Here is a 26,092-nt window from a genome sequence, read left to right on the forward strand (position 1 = left end):
TCGCAGACGGCGGGGGCAGATTCCTTATGGTAAGGGGCAAGCTGGAGGGGAGAAGAGTGGTGCTGGTGAACATATATGCGCCGAACTGGGACGACGTTGACTTTATCAAAAGAGTGCTGGGAAAGATCCCGGACCTAGACTCACGTAAGTTGATAATAGGAGAGGACTTTAATACGGTCCTTGACCCGGGGCTGGACCGGTCATGTCCCAGAACGGGCAGACTCCCAGCAATGGCAAGGGAGCTGAAAGGGTTCATGGAGCAAATGGGGGCTGTGGACCCATGGAGAGCCAGACAGCCGACGGGAAGGGGCTACTCGTTTTATTCGCATGTTCATAAAGTATATTCTAGGATTGATTTTTTTATCGTGAGCAGGGACTGTGTAGGGGAGGTAAAGAATACGGAATACTCGGCAATCACTATCTCGGACCATGCCCCGCATTGGGTGGACCTGCAGGTCGGGGGGGCGAATTACCAATGCCCGCAATGGAGGTTAGACGTAGGACTGTTGTCGGAGGAGGGGATATGTGAGAGACTTCGGAAGTGCAAAATTACTTGCAGGTGAACGATACGGGGGAGGTTTCAGCAGCGACCCGTTGGCGATGGCGTTGAGAGCTGCAAAGGGTGGAAGGGAATGACTGGGGGGGGGGGGGGGGGTGGAACATAGGGTCTCTCTCTATGCGGACGACCTGCTCCTGTACGCGTCGGACCCACTGGCCGGGATGGAAAATATACGGGAAACATTGAGGAAGTTTGGCCGGTTTTCAGGGTGCAAATTAAATATGGCCAAGAGTGAGATGTTTGTGGTGCAGGCCAGGGGCCAGGAGAATAGACTGAAGGAGCTGCCATTTAGACTGGTGGAGGAAAGTCTCCAGTACTTGGGGATACACGCGGCACGAGACTGGGGCAGGTTGCATAAGTTAAATTTGATTGGGGTGGTGGAACAAATGAAGAGGGAGTTTCGGAGATGGGATGCACTCCCGCTGTCACTGGCGGGGAGGATGCAGACTGTAAAGTTGACAATCCACCCTAGATTTCTGTTCATCTTCCAGTACCTCCCGATCTTTATCCCACAGTGCTTCTTCAAAAGGACTGGCAAAATCATCATGAGCTTTGTTTGGGCGGGAACATCCCCGTGGGTGAAGAAGGCGATGCTTGAAAGGAGCCGCAGCGAGGGGGGACTGGTATTGCCGAGTCAGATCAACTACTACTGGGCGGCGAAAATAGCCATGATAAGGAAGTGGGTACGGGATCTATCTGGGAGCGAGTGGAGGTAGCTTCGTGCAGGGGCACCAGTTTGGCAGCCCTGGTCACGGCTCCCCTACCGCTGTCGCCGGCCAGGTACTCCACCAGCCCGGTAGTGGGGGCGGCCCTGCGGATATGGGGCCAGTGGAGGAGGCATGTGGGGGGGTGGGTGTGTCTGTCTGGGCTCCAATATGTGATAACCATCGATTCGCCCCCGGGAACATGGATGGAGGGTTCCGAACATGGCGGCGGGCGGGGGTGTGGAGGGTGGGCGATATGTTCCTGGAGGGGAGCTTTGCGAGTTTGAGGGGCTTGGAGGAGAAATTTGGGCTGGTATGGGGAAATGACTTTAGGTACTTACAGATGCGGGACTTCATACGCAGACAGGTCCCATCCTTCCCACGCCTCCCGCCAATAGGGATCCAGGACAGAATAGTCTCTAGAGGAGAGGGTAGTCTCGGATATCTACAAGGTGCTCATGAAGGGGGAAGAGTCCCAGACGGAGGAACTGAAACTCAAATGGGAGGAGGAGTTTGGCGGGGAGATGGAGGACGGGCTGTGGGCGGAAGCTCTGTGTAGGGTAAACTCATCCGCAACATGTGCCAGGCTCGGCCTGATTCAATTTAAGGTCGTTCACCGGGCCCACATGACGGTAGCTCGGATAAGCAAATTCTTTGGGGTAGAGGACAAATGCGCAAGATGCGCGGGAGGACCAGCGAACCATGTTCACATGTTTTGGGCATGTCCTAAGCTTTGGGGGTACTGGGAGGGATTTGCGGGGATCATGTCCTGGGTGCTGAAAACAAGGTGATGAGTCCAGGGGTGGCAATTTTCTGGGTTTCGGAAGACCCGGGAGTCCAGGGGGAGAAAGAGGCAGGTGTTCTGGCCTTTGCTTCCCTAATAACCCGGCGGCGAATACTGCTGGCATGGAGGGACTCAAAACCCCCGAAAACCGAACTATGGCTTTCGGACATGTCAAGTTTTCTGGGTATGGAAAAAATTGAGTTCGCCTTGAGGGGATCTGTACTGGGGTTCGCCCGAAGGTGGCAACCATTCATCGACTTCTTCGCGGGAGAGTGAATGTCAGTGTGTGGGGGGGGGGGGGAGATTAGAGTAGAGTAGGAGGGATAAATAGGCGGGCAGTGTCTAGGGGAGAGGAGCGGGCATGTGCAGTATGGTTTGATTGAAGTATTGGTTTTATATTGATGTTTGCACATTTCTGTTATCTGTAACTTTACAATGCCCAAAAATACCTCAATAAAATTGTTTGTTTAAAAAAAAATGGCATAATTGAAATGGGTTGCAGCCAATGGAGCTCACCCATAGTGATGGTGCCTAAACTAGACGGGACCCAACGGCAGTTACAAAAATGGACTCTTATCCTATCCCATGTTTGGAGGATTGCATTTGAGAAAGTGGGGCAGTCCGCTTTTATTTCCAAGTTGGATTTACTTAAAGGTTACTGGCAGGTACCTTTATCCGAAAGGGCGAAGGAGATTTCAGCTTTTGTGACTCCAGATGGTATATACCAATTCAAAGTTATGCCATTTGGCATGAAAAACACCCCAGCCACATTTCAACGGTTAACTAACAAAGTTGTTTCAGGATTACCCAATTGTGCGGTGTACATCGACGATCTGGTAATATTCAGCCAGACATGGACAGAACATTTGAAACATCTGATGGAGTTATTCGATTGACTTCAGGAGGCGGGTTTGGTGATAAACCTAGCCAAAAGTGAATTTGGACAAGCCCAAGTCACTTTTCTTGAGGAGTTTACGATACCCTTGAGACAAAGGGAAATAATGCAATTACTTAGCATGAGTGGATTTGAGTGAACATTTGTGCAAAAGCTTTGTAGCGTGATTTCTCCACTGATGGACTTGCTGAAGAAACGTCGAAAACTTCAGTGGACAGCGGACTTTCAACAGGCATTTGACTGCCTGAAAGCCGTGATAACCAATGCTCCTGTGTTGGAGAATTACATGGGACTCTGTGATCAGATTTAACTAAAGTATCTGACTAAAGAGAAATGCCGAGGCGTAGAGAAATGGATGGATCGTGCAGTGATCTTTTTCAAAGAGACTGTCAATCAAGAAGAATTTAAGTTGGAGGAAGAAGAACGAGAAAAAAAATGGACTATATTATTATACCTGTTTGCATGTGTTGTTTTTTGCAACGATAAAGTATATTTACTCTGTGCATTTCTTAAAGGATTGTGAAAATGAAACCATCTTGAAGTTGATGGTTTATTTTTTCTTTCTTGGCGGGAGATGTCATGAGAATGTCACTTTAAGAAATGTTTGGCTGCTCATGTTACTGTAGTGATGTCAGAGTGTGGGTGGAGCTGAGCTCTGGTTCTGCTTTTTAGTTTCACTTTGAGAAAAGCTTGGGTGTGTCTATCTTTTTGGTTTCGTTTTTCAGTGTGTTGCAGCTGAAATCAGCCAAAGCAGCTGTACTGTTGAGCTCTCTGCCATGAAGGACTATCTTTTAATCATTTGGTGAATTCAGAACTACAAATGTTTTCAGTATTGACTGTAAACCCTGATGTGCTTCTGTTTAAAGGTTTGTTAAGTCTTCTGGGTGAAAAGGACAGCATACAGATTACTTAGTGTTGTATTCTTTGGGGGGTGTATTTGATTTACTGGTTGCTAAGATATTCACTGTTTGTTTTAAAAAGGTTAACTTGAGTTCATAGAATAAACAATGTTTTGCTTTAAAAAATTATTTTTCCATATCTGTTGTACCATACTCGTAGAGTGGGCCGGGTGCTCCCCATACCACAATCTATTAAAAGTGGGTCAGGTGAACTCCATGATACACTTTGGCGTTCTCTGAACCCTGACCCATAACAGTACATAGTAGACATAAAAATAATCGACAGAGTACATTGACAGTGGTGCATCAACAAATAGTGATTGGTTACAGTGCGGAACAAGGCCAAACAAGAGCAGCATAGGGCTTCGTGAATAGTGTTCTTACAGGGAATAGATCAGTCCAAGGGAGAGGAGTTGAGGAGTCTAGTAGCTGTGGGGAAGAAGCTGTTCCTATGCCTGGATGTGTGGGTCTTCAGACTTCTGTATCTTCTGCCTGATGGAATATTGCAATAAGTGAAAGACCATAGGATTAGCTTTTTAGCCCAGCTTGCTCCATATATTTGGACTGTGAGATTTCAGCAATGCGGAGGTCACCCTCCTCGGGGAGGTGAGAGACTTTCCCAGTAAGCAAACCTTGGGCTTCCTCTCTTTCGGCTTTCCCTCCTAGCTTCTCCAGCTGAATTACAGACGATACATGATACAAACCTTCATAATCAAAGGACAGTCGTCTGCAAAACCAAAAGCATGCACAGCTATTTATCAGCCATTTCAATAAAGGGAGAAGTGCTCATTTCTATTTCTGTTTGTTTTAATGCTTCCGTTTCTTTTGTACAGAGGTCCTCATATCTTCACTTTCATCTGATGTTTCCTCGAAGTTTGTCCTCCATGCTGTCCAACTTGAAAAACAAAAGGCCTATCGTACTAATGAGTTTTATAAATTCACGTCACTTTCGGAAAAAGGATCGTGTTGTGAGGCATTTCCAGTTTTGGTGAGCACAAATTTGGCAATATAGTAAAACCTTTGTGACTTTTCACCTCTAAACTCTGAGAACTTGACTTTTAAAATGTATGTTCCCGCTTTGTTTTACTGTCTCTAGTATGGCAAAACTGTGGAGTTTTGCATTGCCCGTTGGTGGGCCAGTCTCGGTGATGTCAACATCAACTACACAATTTCCTTCCATGGCCTCCTTTGCACTCCCTCCCAGCTGCACATTGTAAGTTATTACTTTATATTTTGCTGTGAAGAAGACAAATACTTTAGATTTTATTTGGAGCATTGTATCTCTGGAGAAGAAATTTTATTATTGTAGGTTAATATGGCAGAAGCGGGTCATGTGACATTGATTTTAACTCTTCATTTGTCAACAAAACTTTCAAACCCCCCCCCCCCCCTCAGATCAATAAAATCAGTTATTTATTGTACTTTCAAACTACTTGAAAATATTTGCCTGTGCTGGATAACGTTTTCATCATGTAATAGAATTATAGAATGGCACCGTGCAGGAGACGATTCAGCCCATTGTGCCAGTGTTGTTTTTTTTTAAAAGGACTGTCCCAAGTAGTCACACCCTGTGGTCCGGCACGAATTTCCTCTTCAATTATTTTCCAGTTCCTTTTTGAACATTACCATTGAATTTGCTTTGACCTCCCTTTGAGGCAATGCATTCCAGAACATAACCAGCTTGCAGAGTAAAACTATTTAACCTTAACTCACCTCGCATTATTTTGCAATTACCTTAAAATCTGTGTCCACTGGTTGTTAATCCTTCTGACATTGGAAATAGGTTCTGATAAAGTAAATAAGGAGAAACTTTCACAGTCTTTAAAAAAAAACATAATTAAATCTCCCCTTAGCCTACTTTGCTCTTGAGGTGAACAACCCCAGATTCTGTAGTCTCTCTAAGTAACTAAAATCCAGCATCCCTGCTATGGGTTCAGTAAATCTACTCACTTAGGCCTTGACATCCTCCCTAAAGTATGATGCCCAGAATTAGACACCAGCTGAGGTCTAGCCAGTGACTTCCTTGCGTTTGCCTCTGTTTATAAAAGCAAGGATCCTATATGTTTTTTTCACAGCCTTCTCAAGTTGTTCTGACACCTTCAAAGATTGTTGTCCTAGGGCCTCAGCTCTTCCTGTCCCTGCACCCCTTTAAAACTGTAGCATTTTTTGTTTATATTGGCACTCTTCATTCTTCCTGTCAAAGTACACCCCTTCACTATGAAGTACTTTTGGGGTCACCTGGGGCATTGGTTTTTTGTTTATAGTATTTATGATGTATCAAAATTCAGTAACAAGATCTTTCAAACCTCAAGTGTGTACTTTTGACATTTAATATGCAAAGATTTCATCTGTGTAAGCTAAATCTGATAGTGTATGGCCTGGAATGACTTGCTTCACTCGATCAAAACTTGCTATTTAAGCAGAACGTTATGTTTTTAATATTTCTTCAATTTAGCATGCATCAGATGGAATTACTCGTTTTGACGTAAGATCTACTTTGAAGCATGAAGATACTGCTCCCTCCATAAGTCTCAAGAGCTGGATTCAATCTTTGAGGTAAACAGCCACCTTAGTTTAGCCCTGTAAGTCTTGGAGAATTATTCTCTTTTTGGCATTAGGTTTTATAGCTTCAGGAGAGACAGCTATCGGCTATCAGTTTTGCTTCATATATAGTTGAATAAGGCTGGCAGTGGAAGCAATATATTACTGTGAGGTTTTCAAAATAATCCTGGAGGTAGTCCCTCAATTGACTTTCCAGAAGAAAACACTTGTGTTCCAGTTCTGATGTTTTACAGATTCTACTGATGTTCTTTCTTGTCTGCTTATCCCAATTTATATTAGAGTTAAGATCCCCCATTAAAGCCACTCTGACTTTGCTTGTCTGGTCTCTGCATTCATACATTTTATCGCTTCACAGATCCTACAAGGGAGCCTATATCAAACTCCCACTGCAGTATTAAATCATTTTTCATTTCTTAATTTCTATCAAAGTCTCCACCATCTACTACGCTTTGTCATCATTGAAATTATTTCATTCTTAACCACTAAGGCTACTCTCCCCTTCCACCACTTCCCTACCTTTCCAGCTGACTGTACAACCTGATGTATTCCATTCACTTTCCTAACCGTCTTACTGCCATGCCTCAGTAATGGTCACCAGGCCATATCTTCCAAGTTGAATTTGCACCTATAATTCATTCAGTTTACTTAATATACTCCTTGGCTGGATTTTTTCCACCCTGAATCAGATGGAAACGGAGGTCGGGTACGACAAACAAAATGGTTGACAAGCAGTGCAACCGTAAATCCTGACTCCGTTTCCACCTGCCTTTCCTAAGAGTGGACAAGGGACTGGGTCCAGAACAGTTCCACTCTTAATGACAACTTCATTAGCATCATGACAAATTCAACTAAATTTTTCTGCAAGACAGCTGGGGTTTGGCAGCTGTAGGTTTTCACATTGCTGCATTGAGGCAAGAGGAATCTTAAAAGGTAAGTAATATTGTAAACTCTTTTATTGCTTTCATATTTTCAGATTAGACAACTGCTGAGGTGAGCAGTTCTGAGGTCAGGCAGTTTATTTGGGAGGGGTTTATGGGCAATTGGATACAATCTAACTTTTGTAATGTGACTTGAGTGCATGTGTTTAATTAATAAGGGGTGGAGATGGATAGGGGATGAGGTGTAGATGAGATGGGTGTGGGAATGAGTGGGAGATGGATTAGGGGAGTGGATGAAGAGGTTGGGGTGGATGGTAGGTGGAGTGAGGGCATGGGTGGGTGATGGGGGAAGTGCATTTACATTTTAAACATTTGAAATACTTTTAAATTCATGTAAACACATTTTGAGACCTTCCCAATACAGTTCGGTGTTCATTACATGTCCATCCAAAAATTTGAGCTTATATATTTGGGAGCTGATTGGAATTGAGGTGGACGTTTTAACTTGCTTGCTCCAAAGTTGGCCCACCTCCACTCCTGTTTCAGGTTCACCAAAGTTGGTGGCAGATACACCTCCAGGCCAATTCTCCTCTTCTTCGGCGATCACTTGTTAACAAGTATGATCATCCACCAAAGAAACTCTTGTGTTAGTGGTTATGTAATATGTGTGTTCTTGCTGATTGGATTGGATTTGTTTATTGTCACGTGTACCAAGGTACAGTGAAAAGTATTTTTCTGCGAGCAGCTCAACAGATCATTAAGTATATGAAAAGAAAAGGAAATACAAGAAAATACATAATAGGGCAACAGATGAGCCCAATCCTGGAGCTGTATCTTCAACCGCACACTTGTCAGATGTTTCAGGGGAGTGCGATCAGTCCTTGGACTCTAGGTTGATGGTATTCCTTTCTTCGGTTCCTTTTCTGGGCCTCCTCTTGCAGTCGGGTGTCCTCAAAAAATTGTGTCCCTTCAATCAGGAGGTTCCTCCTAGTTGGTCTCTTCTGAGAAAGGGTCTCCCAGGCATTGACATCTATGTTGCATTTCTTGAGGTAATCCCTCGGAGTGTCATCGAAGCGCTTCCTTTATCCTCCTCTTGTTCAGAAGCCTTCCTTGACCTCGGCATAGAAGATTTGCTTTGGCAATCGGGACTCTGACATCCTAAGCACATGGCTGGCCCAGCGGAGTAGGTTATGGATGTAGAAGGCCTCAATGCTGGTGATCTTGGCTCATTCAAGGACACTGATGTTAGTACACCTGTCCTCCCAGCTGATGCGGAGAATTCAACTCAGAAGCGTTGGTGGTACCTCTCCAGGTCCTTGAGGTGGCGTCTGTACATAGTCCAAATTTCTGAGCCAAATAGAAGAGTTGGGAGGACGACAGCCTTTGTGTCAACACTGATGTTACAATTGGCAAATACTCATCCGAATGAAGCGCTCGCAGATTAGATACGATGTTGGATCTCTGCATCGATGTCAGCCTTGGAGGAGAGGTGGCTCTCCAGGTATGGAAAATATTCCATGTTTGGAGGTTTTCTCTGTTAATCTTGATGGAGGGCGAAACCGGATCTTGCCCTGGGGTGGGTTGGTAAAGGACTTGAATATTTATGTTAAGGCCAATTAAGGCCCATGGGACTGCAGAATTGCAGTCCCCAGCAACCTGGAGATGGAGGGGGATGGCGATGTGGGTTCGGTCCTGACTCCCAATTCCCACCCCTATGGGAAAATTGGGTCCCATATGTTTATTAAAAGAACACTTATTTGAGCCACACACCCTGACCTACGCACCCTGACCTACTGCTCTTATGTTTTGTTCATAAATTTCTTATTTACGCCTATCATAGTTTAATTACTTTACATTTAGTTGTTTTGTAGTACAGAACTGAAAAATATGACATGCCTTCAAAGCTTTTCATCTTGCACTTACCAAAACAGACACAAGAATGCCAAATTTCAAAGGGAACAACAATTTATACTGCTTGAGAAAAGAGTAATGATTGATTGCGCAGTTAAACATGATTGATCGAGGTGCTGGCATGGAGAATTCACCAGGAAACTATTGTCTGTGATGTTAGTACACCTGTCCTCCCAGCTGATGCGGAGAATTCATCTCAGAAGCGTTAGTATTCACGGTAGCATTGTGGATAGCACAATTGCTTCACAGCTCCAAGGTCCCAGGTTCGATTCCGGCTTGGGTCTCTGTCTGTGCGGAGTCTGCACATCCTCCCCGTGTGTGCGTGGGTTTCCTCCGGGTGCTCCGGTTTCCTCCCACAGTCCAAAGATGTGCAGGTTAGGTGGGTTGGCCATGCTAAATTGCCCTTAGTGTCCAAAATTGCCCTTAAGTGTTGGGTGGGCTTACTGGGTTATGGGGATCGGGTGGAGGTGTTGACCTTGGGTAGGTTGCTCTTTCCAAGAGCCGGTGCAGACTCGATGGGCCGAATGGCCTCCTTCTGCACTGTAAATTCTATGTCTATGTCTCCCCTGTTTTAATTTAATTCAAAAAAGATGCAATGATTGTACATATTCCTTTTGTCTGCAGAGGTCGGATTCCTGCATCTGAATAAAGGTAGCTTCCAGTAAGCATAAGTGAGCCACATTGCGAGTCCGACTGAAAATATTAAATTGGTTGTTAGTGTAATTCTTAGCATAGTCGAGATTATTCAGCAAATGTCGTAGAATCACATTTAGCGTTAGACATTATATTCTAAGTTTTACAAGCACAGGCTGGTTGAGTGCAGTCAGTACTCTACCTATTGTGAACAGCTGAAGGGATGTGCTGTTTGATACAATCCACTTGATCTAGATACATATGATTTAGATGGTGTTGCCATGGGGACCCCATTTAGTCCAACACTTGTTAACGTTTTCATCAGTTTTCAATGGAATGAGCCCTAACCTCTTAACTTTGCATATTTCCAACACAAAAAATAATACATTTGCCACATTTTAATCTGCAGCTATATGTCAGATTTTTCTTGCACATCTTACTGTGTTCAATCCTGCGCTCAAATTTACCTTTGAAATGGAGCAGTCAATAAACTTCCCTTCTTCAATGTGCCGGTTGAGAATCTCAATGTGTTTTCTACTACTGTCTACCGCAAGTCTATCTTCATTTGTCAGTGTACATATTGGGATTTCTACTGTGCCACGCACTACAAAATTGGTCCTGTTGGCAATCTCATAGATCTATTTGTTCATCATGCATGCCTGAAGCTGAAATAGGGGGCACCAGAGCTATCCTGCAGGATAATGACGACCCCAATCAGACCATTGCTTGCTGTATTTTTCCAGAGTCATGAATGGGCCTAAGGGCACCCACTTTTGGACCTAAAAAGTACCCAGTCTTCCTCAAACAACACAAAAAAGTAAGATAACCAAAAGATTTCAGCAACAGCTGAAGCTAGCCGTTTTACACTCTCACTATTCAGGAGCAAAGCAAGTAATAGTTTCCATAACAGAATGCTGCCATTGAGCTGAAAAGAAGTTCTGGCTACCACACAAATGAGTAATGTGGTAGTTTAATTTAATTACTAATGTGATGCAGGTATGTGGGCCGTACATCCCAACGTGGATCATATAAAACAACATGTTGACTGTTGACACTAGGTAAAGCACTGACAGTATTCAACCAACCTGTGCCTGCAAAACTCAGAATATAGTGTTTGAGGAAATATATATTTTCAAATTAATTTGTATGTGTTTAAGGAAAACCCTACCTCAAAAAACAGCTAAACTGAAAATGAAACTGATAGGGACGCAGAAAAAATAAACACAGAAATGAAACTGAACTTCCCAGTCTCGAAGGAAATCAAGAGCAAGCCGAGGTTGGGAAATAGAAAAAAAACCTTGGTGAAAAATAAAAAGGACACATCAGTCCAAGCAGTGTAGAAGCATTTGTTGAGTCCACTGCAGCAGACAGACAAGCTGAAGAAGACTAATGAAGCAGTGGATAGTTCCAGGAGCTGAGAATATGCAAGGAAAATAGATTATGGCGTCTATTTCTGTTAGTTGAAGTTAACATTGCTGGATCTAAGCAAATCGTGGAAAAAAATCTCAATCCAAGTTGATCAGGTTCTGCAAACATGTGCCATTTCTGGAGAAAACAGTGCCCATGGAACGCCAGCTACTTGTGCGCTACAGTCGGTAGGGGATCTGACTAGCTCCAAAAAAAGGAGCTGAAATTTCTTGTGAGGAAGACAGAGTTTGAAGGACTTTGTGACTCACTACAATCATTAAAATCTAGTGGACTGTTGAGCCAATGTGTAACATCTGTCTCAGTCATTTTTGGCACTTGAGATGCAGTTTATAGTAAACCAAAATGTACCTGTTAATTCTGGATGTTAAAGTATAGGATAAATAATATTTAGTGTTTGCTTTGTTGACTCTTGTATTGTGGGGAGGGTGCTCGGACGGGGTGGGGGACCCTCCCTTGTTGCGCTCAGGCTGGGGGGAGATCAGGAATTTTTTGTGGGCCTCGGGAGTTTGGGATGCCATTTAAAAATGGCGTCCCGATCTCTTGCTGCAACGGCGAGTTCTGGCGAGCGGAGCTCCCCGTTGTAAAAAACGGGGCTATGTTCGGCCTTGACCGTGCTTTCCGGTCAGGCCCCTTATTCAAAGCGAGTTGCATTGAATAGCCATGTGTTTCTCGGCACTCCGAGCAGCTAAACGCGCTCACTCGGGGACTTTGTTCACTTTTGGGAAGATCGCGGCCCATGTCTCCTTTTCGATGTTTGAATTAAGGAGATTGATGAATATTTAGTTTCCAAGAAAAATAACTAACAGCCCAAGCCTTCCATCGTCTTCCTGCAACAGTAGAGCTCCAACGCCCATAACACTTGCATCAATTAATTGCCACCTTAAACTGCTTGGGCATAATTAGGTGTCATCAACACTGGTGCAATGGGTAACACAGTTTTCAGATTATCGAATGCCTCCTGACATTCTGCCATCCACTGAAATTTCCTATGCTTTTTCAGAAGTTCATTCAATGGAGCAACTAGACTGCCAAAATTTGGCACAAGTTTCTAGTAGAAACCACTTATGCCCAGAAATCTCATAATTTTTCACCTAGTTGATGGTATTGGAAACTCCCCAATAACTTTTGTTTCCACATTCCGTGGGCCTATATGACCATGTTCAATTAAAAATGTGACTTGAGCTTTTGCAAATTCACTTTTAGCCAAGTTTACCACCAATCCAGCCTCCTGTAGTCGATCGAATAATTCCTTTATATATTCCAAATGCTCCATCCACATTTGACTGAACAACTCCAAATCGTCAATCTACCACTGCTTAGTTGTTTAGTCCAGAAATGACTTTGTTAGTTAAATCCTTGGAATGTTGCTGCCGCATTCTTCATTCCAAATGGCATAACTTTAAACTGGTACAGACCATTTGGCATCACAAAAGCTGAAACGTTCTTCACCCTATCTGATAAAGGTACTTGCCAGTATCCTTGAAGTCAAGTTTGGTAATAAAATTTGCTTGTCCCACCTTTTCAATACAGTCTTCCGAACGAGGAATAGGTTACAAATCTGACTTTGGAACTGCATTGACTTTTTCACAGTCCACACAATTGTTGCGTTCCATTGGTTTTGATACCAACAGGTGAGCTCCAATCACTTGCCTCAATTTGATGATATCATTCTTAAGCATGCTTTCATTCTCCTTTTGTACCTGTGCTAACTTTGGTGGATTGAGCTCGTATGGAGTGTCCAATCAGGAGCAAGTGAAATTCATAATTAGTTTATTGTACTGCCTCTGTGAACTCTGAGGGCAGAGTTTGGGGGATGGGGGGGACAATATTGGAGGCTGGTGATGCCCAGTCCAGTGAGCGGGAAGGGACTCATTGGTTGTGCAAGCTTTTGACGGTCTTTCTCAAAATTTGTACATGTAGCCTAAGATAGCAATTTCTTTTTGTGATATAATTTTCTCTTTAGTGAATTTAACTGGACCCCTGAACCCAGTTGACTCATTGGTGAGTCTCTAATGGCAAATAATACAAATTAATTTCTCTTCTCAAAGTCCTCAGGATATTCACAACAATAAGTTCTAATCATTATTTTTAAGGTGTGATGGCATCTTTCCAGTGCCCCTTGAGACTGTGACTATGGGGTCTATGCAGATGACTTAATCTATTTTACCCCAAAACTATGCATTGCCTCTTGGAATATTTGTGACATGAAACTTGATCGCTGATCAGAAAGAACTTCTCTGGTAATCCATATCTGGTGAAAAACTGAATTAACCCTTTGATTATCAGATTTGCAGGGCTGAATGGCCTTCTCCTGTTCCTATTGCTTATGTTCATATTTCAGTATGAATTAAATGGTAAATCTTAATCAGATTTGCACTTAGCTTTATGGTTTTTGTGAAATAATGAGTTCTATTTGTCTGGTTTTTACCTAAATTACATTGAAAAATAAGAGATCAAAACTGACCTCAGTTGATCAAGTATTTGTTTAAGGGAGAACAAGTGCATTTCCGCAGAGATTGTGGATATAAAGACATCTGTTTTCCTTACCTGTGCTCGCATAAATAATATTTCATTGAAAGGATTTTTCTAAGTGAAACTCTTCTGTGTTTTTAAAAAAATTTCAGACCAGTAAGTGCAAAAACAAGGCCTTTAGGACTACGAGATACATTACCAAACAATCGACAATTCTATGAGATTATTTTGACGTACAACTTTCATCAGGTAAGTGCCACAAAGAGTAGAAATTCTTTCCTGCAGCTTTTTAAAAATCAGTTCTTCATTCCATGCCATATGTTTTTATTTTATTCACTCATGGGATTTGGACATCGATTTCCCATCCCTAATTGCCCTTGAGGAGGTGGTGGTGAGCTGCCTTCTTGAACCGTTGCATCCCATATGATGTAGGCAGACCCACAGTACTGTCAGGGAGGGAGTCCTAGGATTTTGACCCAGCAACAGCGAAGGAACAAATATTTCCAAATCATCAGGATGGTGAGTGACTTGGAGGGAAACTTCCAGGTGGTGGCGTTCCCATGTATTTGCTGACCTTGTCCTTCTCAATGGTAGTGGTTGCGGATTTGGAAGTTGCTGTCTAAGGGGCATTGGTCAATTACTGCAGTGCATCTTGTAGATGGCACATGCTGCTGCCAATGTGTGTCAGTGGTGGAGGGTGTGCATGTTTGTGGATGGGGTGCCAATCAAGCGGGCTGCTTTTCCTTGGATTGTGTGGAGCTTCTTGAGTGCTGTTGGAGCTGCACTCATCCAGACAAGTGGAGAGTATTCCATCGCACTCCTGACTTGTGCCTTGTGGATGGTGGACAGGCTTTGGGGGGTCAGATGGTGAGTTACTTGCCACAGGATTCCTACCCTCTGACCTGGGGCGAGATTCTCCGACCCCCCCACCGGGTCGGAGAATCGCCGTGGGCCGTCGTGAATCCCGCCCCCGCTGCCCGCCGAATTCTCCGAAGGGAGAAAAGTCGGCGGGGCGTCAATCGCGCCACACACCTCGGAGAATGGCACGGGTGGGCGCAAGACAATGGATTTCGGGGCTGCCGATATTCTCCCGTCCGGATGGGCCGAAGTCCCGCCGACGTGATCACGGGTCACGTCGGCGTAAATCAAACCACCTATTAATTGGCGTCAACCAGTGCTCATGGTTGACGCCGACCAGCGTGGAGGTGGGTGACGGCCTGGGGGGTTGGCCGCTGGAGAGGCGATGGCGTGGCCACAGTCTGTATGTGTGGGGGAGAGGTGTGTGTAGGGTTGTGTGTGTATGTGTGCAGCAGGGGGGGTGGTTAGAGTGGTGCCGGGGACGGGAGGATGACTGCCGGGGGGGGGGGGTCCGGGGGGACGGACGGGGGGGTCCGTGCCGGGGAGGGACGCCGGGGGGGGGGGGGGGGGTGCGAGGGCATGTAAGTTGGTCCACCTGGGCCAGGTGCCAGCCTCCAACAGTCGGACCCATGCGGTCCATGCCACCTGGCTGGGGGGAGGAGGGGGAATGGGCAATGATGACATGTCGTCGTGCCCGCCACCCCCGCATAGGCTGTCATGTTTTCCGGTCAGCCAGCGATGTTGGCCGCCGTGGCGGCAGCCGCTAATGTCCATGTTGCCCTGGATGAGGAGGAGGAGCGTGCCAGAGAGGCGGCGCAGGCTGCCACAGAGGGGCAGGCGGCAGCCGACCAGGCTGGGGGGACACCTGACCGACAGGACGAGGAGGGGGAGGAGGACATCGCGGCCCCACGGCAACGGAGGCACCCGAGGGCGCCCCGTGTGTACCGGCCCCGGCTGTCGTACCAGGACCTCACGGACCGGGAATGCAGGAGGAGACTTCGGATGAGCCGGGAAACCGTGACACACATCTGCCACCTGCTGGCGCACCTGTCACCGCTTGGCACTGGGGGGGGGACCCTCTCCCCGTGTCCGTCAAGGTTATGGTGGCCCTGAACTTTTATGCAACGGTCATTCCAGGCACCGAGTGGGGATCTGTCCGGCATATCGCAGACATCGGTGCACCGGTGCATCCGGGCAGTGACAGACGCCCTATATGCCATTGCGCACCGCTACATCCGCTTCCCTGTGGACAGGGCCAGCCAAGATGCCCGGGCCGTGGGCTTCTCTGCCGTGGCTGGGTTCCCCATGATCCAGGGCGCGATTGATGGGATGCACGTCGCCGTGCGGCCACCTGCAGATAACAGGGCCGTGTTCACCAATAGGAAGGGGACCTATTCGATGAACATACAGGTGGTCTGCGACCACCGCATGATGACCCTGCACGTCTGCGCCCGTTACCCGGGCAGTGTACACGACTCATACGTGTTGTCGCGGTCATACATCCCCGGCATGTACGAGGGACGCCATCCCCGGCTGAGGGGCTGGTTGCTGGCGACAGGGGCTACCCATTGCGATCGTGGCTGATGACGCCTATACGGAGGCCACGCAATGAGGCGGAGAACCGCTACAATGATGCCCATGTATCGACAAGGGGAGTGATAGAGAGGTGCTTTGGCGTGCTGAAGATGCGTTTCTGGTGCCTGGACCTCTCTGGGGGCGCCCTCCAGTATCGGTAAGATAGGGTCGGCCGCATCATTGTAGTGTGCTGCGTACTGCACAATATAGCCCAGCAGAGGACGGCGGGGTGGAGGAGCAGCCAGAAGAGGGGGATGGGGGCAATGAGGGGGATGGGGGCAATGGTCAGGGCAGACGGGCTGGACACGGGCGGGTGGCTGTCCACTGTTGCCGGCTGGGCCAGCGGGCACGGTACAGGCTGATAGACGCCCGCTTCACTGACTAGATGGGCGTGGGAATCAGGTAGTATGGCCACAGACCGCACATCATGGCAACACCCGACCACCCACACTCCCCACCCATCCACCCACCCAGCACCCTCACCCCCCTCCCCAACCCCACCCACCCCACCCGCATGCACACCACCCCCCGTTGCCGATCCACCTGCGGCACAACGGCCAGGCTCACACAGTTGCCGGTGGACGCGTGTCTATTGCAGGCCATAGAGGATGATGACAACCCGCCCTGCGATGAGCTGCTGGCTCCACATCGTTGGACTATGTCTGACCCATGGCCACAGTACCACCATCCACCCGGACCATCCCTGCATGCGGCTGTGACACTGCAGCGCAAGGTCCCGTCCTCTGCCCGGGGGTCTGTTGATGGCGGCCCAGGGGGAAGGGGCAGACTCACCTGGGGCTGAGGTAAGACCATCCCTCACACACACACTTGCGCTCAACGTACATGACACCCCCGCACGCTTTGGACAGAGCACAAAGGCAGCTTTGTAGGTGTACATAGAACATAGAAAATACAGCACAGAACAAGCCCTTCGGCCCACGATGTTGTGCCGAACGTTTGTCCTAGATTAATCATAGATTATCATTGAATTTACAGTGCAGAAGGAGGCCATTCGGCCCTTTGAGTCTGCACCGGTTCTTGGAAAGAGCACCCTACCCAAACTCAACACCTCCACCCAACACCAAGGGCAATTTTGGACATTAAGGGCAATTTATCATTGGCCAATTCACCTAACCTGCACATCTTTGGACTGTGGGAGGAAACCGGAGCACCCGGAGGAAACCCACACAGACACGGGAGGACGTGCAGACTCCGCACAGACAGTGACCCAAGCCGGAATCGAACCTGGGACCCTGGAGCTGTGAAGCAATTGTGCGATCCACAATGCTACCGTGCTGCCCTTAAGAACAAATAAATCTACACTATATCATTTTACCGTAATCCATGTACCTATCCAATAGCTGCTTGAAGGTCCCTAATGTTTCCGACTCAACTACTTCCACAGGCAGTGCATTCCATGCCCCCACTACTCTCTGGGTAAAGAACCTACCTCTGATATCCCTCCTATATCTTCCACCTTTCACCTTAAATTTATGTCCCCTTGTAATGGTTTGTTTCACCCGGGGAAAAAGTCTCTGACTGTCTACTCTATCTATTCCCCTGATCATCTTATAAACCTCTATCAAGTCGCCCCTCATCCTTCTCCGTTCTATTAAGAAAAGGCCTAGCACCCTCAACCTTTCCTCGTAAGACCTACTCTCCATTCCAGGCAACATCCTGGTAAATCTTCTTTGCACCTTTTCCAAAGCTTCCACATCCTTCCTAAAATGAGGCGACCAGAACTGTACACAGTACTCCAAATGTGGCCTTACCAAAGTTTTGTACAGCTGCATCATCACCTCACGGCTCTTAAATTCAATCCCTCTGTTAATGAACGCGAGCACACCATAGGCCTTCTTCACAGCTCTATCCACTTGAGTGGCAACTTTCAAAGATGTATGAACATAGACCCCAAGATCTCTCTGCTCCTCCACATTGCCAAGAACTCTACCGTTAACCCTGTATTCCGCATTCATATTTGTCCTTCCAAAATGGACAACCTCACACTTTTCAGGGTTAAACTCCATCTGCTACTTCTCAGCCCAGCTCTGCATCCTATCTATGTCTCTTTGCAGCCGACAACAGCCCTCCTTACTATCCACAATTCCACCAATCTTCGTATTGTCTGCAAATTTACTGACCCACCCTTCAACTCCCTCATCCAAGTCATTAATGAAAATCACAAACAGCAGAGGACCCAGAACTGATCCCTGCGGTACGCCACTGGTAACTGGGATCCAGGCTGAATATTTGCCATCCACCACCACTCTCTGACTTCTATCAGTTAGCCAGTTCGTTATCCAACTGGCCAAATTTCCCACTATCCCATGCCTCCTTACTTCCTGCATAAGCCTACCATGGGGAACCTTATCAAATGCCTTACTAAAATCCATGTACACTACATCCACTGCTTTACCTTCATCCACATGCTTGGTCACCTCCTCAAAGAATTCAATAAGACTTGTAAGGCAAGACCTACCCCTCACAAATCCATGCTGACTATCCCTAATCAAGCAGTGTCTTTCCAGATGCTCAAAAATCCTATCCTTCAGTACCCTTTCCATTACTTTGCCTACCACCGAAGTAAGACTAACTGGCCTGTAATTCCCAGGGTTATCCCTAGTCCCTTTTTTGAATAGGGGCATGACATTCGCCACTCTCCAAGCCCCTGGTACCACCCCTGTTGACAGTGAGGACGAAAAGATCATTGCCAACGGCTCTACAACATTGACTTTAATAACGAAAGGAGTTCATGCACGTGCCCTAGCCCCTAAAACTCATCTGTGCCCTGCACCCGTGCCAATTTACTCAGTGTCTAATTGTTTGGCCTTACGGGCCCTTTGACTACGCCTAGGTGGTTCCCCAGACGGTACAGCAGAACTGGAGGTGGACTCCTGTGATTCCTGCCCTCTGACACGGGATCGCTTTGGCGGCCGTTTCCTGGGGCATCCTGGCCTAGATGGGCCAGGCTGCGGCCCGGGCGACTGGGATGGCGAGCTGCCAGCCTGTCCTGCCCGTTGCCCACCCGATGCACCTGGGACAGAAGGGGGGGAGCCCGAGGTGTTGAGGTGTTCCGGGACCTCCCCTACAATGGGACCCGGAACGGGCCCCAGCACCTCCTCCCTTGGGGTGCCCGATGGCCCCCAGGCCTCTACATGGGTGAGGGATGCGAACGGACTGGCCCTCCAACACCCGCCCGACATCTGGCGCTGCCAGTCCTGGTGGCCTGTGCTGGTATCGACGGGTCTGCAGGTTTGCAGCCATGGAGCTCAGGGGGTTGGCAATCCCTGTCTGTGACTGTGCGACGCACATGGACAATGGCGCCGATGCCCTGAGCGATGGCCTGCTGAGACTGGGCCATGGCCTGCTGAGACTGGGCCATGGCCTGCTGAGACTGGGCCATGGCCTGCAGAGATTGGGCTATGGACTGCTGAGACTGGGCCATGGCCTGCAGAGATTGGGCTATGGCCTGCTGAGACTGGGCCATGGCCTGCTGAGACTGGGCTATGGCGTTGAGCGCCTCTGCCATCTGCCGCTGGCGCTGGCTCATGGCCTCCTGTGACAGGGCAGCCATGTCCTGGGCCACAGACGCCGCCTGCACGGAAAGCCCCAGGCCTCGCAAACCACTCCCCATGTCTGACACCGTCGCACCCATTGCCTTCACACTGCGGATGCCACCCGTGCGGTGTCGGCCTGGGTGGCACGCATGACCGGCACCACTGCCAGCTCCTGGACGCGGGTGGACTCCTCCACCTGCGACTGCAGCCGCCGCAAGCTGGCCGTCACCCTCTTCGCTCGTCTCGGGTTCGATGGTTGCATCGGACCTATGGGTGGGTGTGGTAACTCCAGGAACCCGGGATCCATCTGTGCGGCTGATGTTCGCATGCGCCGGGCTGCCCTCCGACCGCCCGGCCCCTCTGCTGCTCCTACCTCCACCTGCTGTACCGGGACGGCTGTGTTGTGCGCACCAGTGAGTGTACCAGATGTCTCATCACTAAAGTGCCCAACCGAGGTGAGCGTCTCTGCTCTGGAGGGTGTTGGTGACAGCAGTGGCGTTGTGCCGTGCACATCGTCCGACTCTGAGTCCATGGCACTTTGGAGTGGCGGTTCGTCTCCACCCATCCAATCTGTGTCACTGTCCTGTATTTCACTTTCCTGGGTAGGGGTGTCCTGGGTAGGGGTGTCCTGGGTTGTGGTTTCATGGCTCGGCTGTGACGGGGGCCTGTGGCTGCCCCTCTCGTCGCTGGGTGGCACACGCCTGCGTCGCCGCACCCGCATGAGACGGGGGCATCGTCTCCCTGTTGCTCCAGGTCTCTCCGTCTCCCATGGTTTCCAAGGGGCATCATACGGTCTGCGGTCTGCATCTGCGGGAATGGGTGCCTCGACGTTTGATCCTGCGATACACAATGAAGCATGCATGGTTAGACATGCAGGCAGTGTTCAGGTGATATGGGGGAGGGGGGAGATGGGGAGGGGGATATGGGGAGGGGGGATATGGGGGAGGGGGGATATGGATATCGGGCGGGGGAGGGGGAGTGCTCACCCTGGCTGCCCTGACGAGGTCGTTCACCTTCTTGTGGCACTGGGTGCCTGTCAGTGGTGTCAGGACCACAGCACTGACGGCCTCTGCCACCTCCCTACACAGACGCCGGCTGTGGCGTGGGACGACTCTGCGGCCGTGTCTGGGATACAGGGCCTCCCTCCTCTCCTCCACTGCGTCCAGGAGGGCCTCAATGTCGCGGGACTGGAACCTCGGGGCTGAGCGGCGGGCGGCCACCCGGTCGGGTCTTCTGGTCGGGTGGGGGGAGCAGCGCGTCTTATGCGCCGTTACGCCGCACGGCGTGAACCACGTGAGCCAACGTGGATAGCGTCACGTCGCTGCTAGCCCATTCCGGGCCGGAGACTTAGCGACGTTTGGGGCGGTGTGATGCAGGTGGGATTTGTGCCATTTTAGGCGTCGATCGGCGGACATCGCGCCGATAACGGAGAACTTCGCCCCGATCTAGTAGCCACAGTGTTTATGTGGCTCGTCCAGTTCAGTTACTGGTCAATGGTAACCTGCAGGATGTTGATAGTGGAGATTTCAGCAATGGTAATTCCATTGAATGTCAAGGGGCGATGGTCCGATTCTCTCTTGTTGAAGATGGGCATTGTCTAGCACTTGTGTGAACCAGATGATACTTGCCACATGTCAGCCAAGCCTAAAGATTGTCCAGGTCTTGCTGCATTGGGCATGGACTGATTCAGTATCTGAGGCTTCACGAATGCTGCTAAACATTGTAAATCATCAGTGAACATCCACACTTCTGACATTATGATGGAAGGAAGGTCATTGCTGAAGCAGCTGAAGACACTACCCTGAGGAAACTCCTGCAGTGGTGATTGATCTCCAACATCCACAAGCATTTTCCTGTGTGCGAGGTATGCACCAACCAGCGCAGAGTTTTGCCCCTGATTCCCATGAACTCCAGTTTTGCTAAGGACCCTTGATGCCATACTCGATCAAATGCTGTCTTGATATCAGTGGCCAGTCACTCTCACCTCACTCGAGTTCAGCTCTTTTGTCCACAGAAAAACAAAAGCTATAATGAAGCCGGAAGATGAGTGCCAACATAGAACATATGCAGAAAGAGGCCATTCGGCCCATCGAGTGCACCGCCCCACTTACGCCCTCACTTCCACCCTATCCCCGTAACCCAATAACCCATCTAACCTTTTTGGACACTACGGGCAATTTAGCATGGCCAATCCGCCTAACGTGCATGTTTTTGGACTGTGGGAGGAAACCGGAGCACCCGGAGGAAACTCACGCAGACACAGGGAGAACGTGCAGACACCGCACAGACTGACCCAGCGGGGAATCGAACATGGGACCCTGGCGATGTGAAGCCACAGTGTTAGCCACTGTGCTACTGTACTGCCCTTTTGTGAGGTTGTCTTCATTATTCTGTGAGGAGACCTTAATATAATCAGTAATCCATGCATTTGTTACCTCGTGACGTGACTATACTAACACACTCCTGGCTGACCTCCCATGTTCCATGTTCTGTAAACTTTATCCAAACTCTTTTGTCAGTATCCTAACTCACACCAAGTCCCATTCACTCATCGCCTGTCCTCGCTGACCTATACAGGCTCCAATTTAAGAAGCACCTTGATTCTTAAAATTCTTGTTCTTGCTTTCAATTGTCACCATGGTCCCGACCCTACCCCCTCGTCTCCTCTCCACCCCTGTCTCTGAATTCCCCATCATGCTACAACCCTCTGATTTTTCTGTACTTCTCCAATTTTGGCATCTTCTGCATCCATGATTTTAATTATTCCACCATTGGCAGCTGTGCCTTCAGCTACCAAGGGCCGAAGCTGTGGAATCCCCCTCTCCCCAAACGTTTTTGTCTCTTCTCTCCTGCAAGATGTTCCTTTAAAACCTACGAAGCAACTTGTGTTTATATAGTGCTTTAAACATAATGAAATATCCCAAGATGCTTCGTAGGAGGTTTATAAAAGAAAGTATGAGATCAAGCCACATAATTAGATATTAAGGTCAGATGACTAAAAACTTGGCCAAAGAGGTAATTTTTAAGAAGCATCTTAAAGGAAGAAAGTGAGTTAGAGAGACAGACAATATTGAGAGGGAATTCTAGAGCTTGAGGCCTAGGCAGTTAAAAGCACGGCGCCAACCGTGGAACAATTGTAGTTGGGAATGCAAGGGCAGAATTACAGGATCCACAGATATCCCAGACGGTTATGGGGCTGGACGAGAGTACAAAAAAAGGAAGGGTCAAGGCCCTGGAGGGATTTGGAACCCACTTTGAATAAGCTTTTGTTACTTATCTTAATATCTCTTTATGTGGCTCAATATCAGATTTTATTTGATAATGCTCCTGTGAAGTGCCGTTGGATTATGTTAAAGGCGACATATATTTTTACAAGCTGTTGTGGTAATTTGATGGTCTTCATTTGTGAAACAAACCAATTGCTCCACTGTTTATAGAAATACAGGCCATGAAATTCAAGCGTGAGGCATGGCATAATTCTATGGATTGCTGGATCAGGGCCAAACAATGAGCAGGTAACTCATCAGGCCGCAACTGCAGTGTACCATTTCAGACCTTGTGAAACCTCCAGTATTATCTCGGCAGAGGGTGGAATTGATTAGCTCATGTCTTGAGGAACAATTGCTTCCTTTCTGACACCTCAGGTTGAGTGGCAGCGGGCTGCTCTAACTTGCAAGAATGGATAGAGGTGGACAGCACTTAGACAACAGCAGACTTCCGTAACCAAAGAAATTACCTGATCCCCGCAATTTCACAGCGGTTGGTAGGCAAACGTGCGCTGATGGGATACTACTCTGGCACTCCTGCCAGGTAAAGTCTAGTGAGAAGAGGATCAGATGCAGAAGAAGTCATTCAAGATTAAGTTTTTACTTTGCTTTGTGGGGCCAGCAGGAATGTTCCGGAAAACTCCATAAGGCAAGTTCCAATCTACCAGACTTTACTTTGAGCACACAGAATTCCCTCTCCCCACCCACTGTGCTGTACTATGAGACTGCCTGCAACCAATTTCCAGACTTACCCAAGTGCAGGCAGACAGTTGAGGGCTGTCTGAATCTCAGGATGGCAGTTCCTTCTGCTGTTCCAGGTGGGAAGATAGCCAACAGCACATTTTAGTATCCACTGGATACAATTGCCATAAGCTTATTCTGCATTGGGATACAGGAATATAACTGGCTAGCGTTTCCCACAGGAAATTTGCTAACGATTAAAATCCTGGTCAAGATGAAGTTGAATGGGGCACATGAACTGACGTTATTTCAGCAGCGATTGCCAAGATGTGAATGCAGCATGCACACCCACAGAATAAATGCTCGAGGTGGAGCCACATCACAAATTTAAAAAGTTAGAGGGCATTCTATTGTCTACAGAAATAACTTTGTCAAGTTCTGGAATTAGTTACATTGTTATGAGACTGTTGAATTATGGTTGACACAATGAAGTGACTGTCTTAAAAGAACTTCAGTCCTGAGATTTCTAACTCGAGTAGACAAATCCACCTTTTTCTAAAAAAGTATACCACAGTCTAATAAAAATGAGAACATATCCTCACAACTTTGGAGGAACAGAACAATAGCTGATAGAAATGCCCTCCCATACTTTGATATTTAAAATAAAATCACCCCCCAGAGTTTTATTTCTAACTAATTAAACTATTAATAAATTACAGAAAGTTAAAAAATAAAAACGCACCTTTATCACAATTTTATCTTACAATAAATACAGTAAATCCAAAAAATATATGCAAGTCTGTTGCAGATTTTTATTTTAAATGATGCCAAATCTTTCTTCCTAACTCTAGCCCAAGAATGGTGAGGTGACTACCAGCTGCCCCCTACTTTGTGAGCTACTGTATGAGTCTGAATTTGACAGCCAGTTGTGGATGCTGTATGACCAAAACAAAAAGCTGATGGGCTCAGGGGATGCCTACCCACATCAGGTAACTAAAGTGAAATAGTACTGGAATTCATATCAGAACATTTAAGTGTACATGGAGCATGATTTTCCTTAAAACAGCCTTCCCGTCAGATTAAAATTCTGATCAAATATCACCAATTGCTTTTTTCACTGTATTCATAATTAGTTTGAACTTTTTTACTTTTATGCCCGAGTGCTCTTATCTGTAATATTTTTAGACAAATTATTTTTGAAATGGACAATATTTTCATTTTCAAAGTTCTACTTCATCTCCGATGTTTCCAACGTTCACCTTTTAAATTGTTCTCAATTGTGACTGGGATTCCCCACCGGTAGCAAAGTTCCCAATGCGGCAGAGAATCACTCGTCAGGCAAAGCGGGCACTGATCCCGTTGCGATGCTCCGGTCCCCTGCTAGCAGCGGTTTGGGGTTTGCGTCATTTGAACCCATTTGCATCCTATCAAAGGGCCGGACATCAGATTTTCCTCTTGGGCAAGATTTACACGGGCGTGGATAGGTGCAAGTATTTACCAGTATGGTCCTGACGCAGTGGACCTGACGGTGGCCAAGGAGAGAAGTATTTATCGTACATGCCCCCAAAGTCCATCAGAGGGACCCCACAAGACAAATCCTAACTATCGAGGAGTTTCACTTCCTCTTTTTTCTCAGCAGAAGAATTATATGCTTTTGATATGGTCATGAGCTGTCAATCATGGCTAAATGTTTAAAAACATAGTCGTTAGGTTCAAAGCAGGATACTTGAGATGCATTCAAGTGTGAAGGGAAATTAAAATAAATAATCCAGGCACCTGGCTGCCTGGAAGCTATTACCCTGTCAATTACAGCTTACTAAAAGCTGTTTCTCTTTGAAAGTGAATAGAAGCCTCACAGATCAAAGGATCTGAGAGTGTTTAAAACCTTTCTACACCTTTTTCTGCGGCAGCTGGTGTAAGGGATAGGTAAGTGAAAAAGCAGTGATTTTTCACTTTCTGCCTCGACTGCTGCTTAGCTTCCAGGCAGAGGTAACTTATGGGAGGATGGGGTCTCTTATGGGGGGTTCTGATTGGGGCCTTTGATGGGGGTGCTGACATGGAGGTCTGGTTGGATTCTCTGGCGGGGGATGTGGCCCAGAAATTCCCATGGCGATGGCAGTTTCCAGGCGTCGGTATTGGGCTGCCCGGTCCAAATAGCGACCCAATAGTGGGATTCGGAACGGAATCCCTTGAGCTCCCTGCCATGCACAAATTAGCATTGGCAAAGGGAGAGTGAACCTCTTCTAGGCGCCGCTCCTAGCGCCAGCATGAACCAGGAACGATTTACTTCTGGTGGGAGAATATTGGGTGGGATTCTCCGCTTGCCGACGCCGAAATCCAGCGACAATATCACTACAGCCTCCTCAGATGTTAAACTAGGGTTTTCTGTCTAACATTTCCTTGGTAACTATGCAGATAAGTACCACAGAA

At 47.5% G+C, this 26,092-nt stretch overlaps 1 protein-coding gene across 5 annotated transcripts in view; it reads left to right on the forward strand.

Annotated features, from left to right (window-relative positions):
* Positions 1–26,092, forward strand: part of tpp2 (tripeptidyl peptidase 2) — a 248,320-nt gene that overhangs the window by 168,458 nt on the left and 53,770 nt on the right. For all 5 annotated transcript variants that reach the window (XR_011935147.1, XR_011935148.1, XM_072476327.1 and 2 more), the window contains exons 17-21: positions 4,675–4,829; positions 4,938–5,054; positions 6,297–6,397; positions 13,878–13,974; positions 24,514–24,651. Coding sequence is in view for 3 of the 5 variants with exons in the window: in XM_072476327.1 (XP_072332428.1) it covers positions 4,675–4,829; positions 4,938–5,054; positions 6,297–6,397; positions 13,878–13,974; positions 24,514–24,651 (608 nt within the window). In the remaining 2 variants the exon portion in view is untranslated. The remainder of the gene's footprint in view (positions 1–4,674; positions 4,830–4,937; positions 5,055–6,296; positions 6,398–13,877; positions 13,975–24,513; positions 24,652–26,092) is intronic.

Source organism: Scyliorhinus torazame, chromosome 15 (assembly GCF_047496885.1).
Source record: "Scyliorhinus torazame isolate Kashiwa2021f chromosome 15, sScyTor2.1, whole genome shotgun sequence".
NCBI lineage: Eukaryota > Metazoa > Chordata > Chondrichthyes > Carcharhiniformes > Scyliorhinidae > Scyliorhinus > Scyliorhinus torazame.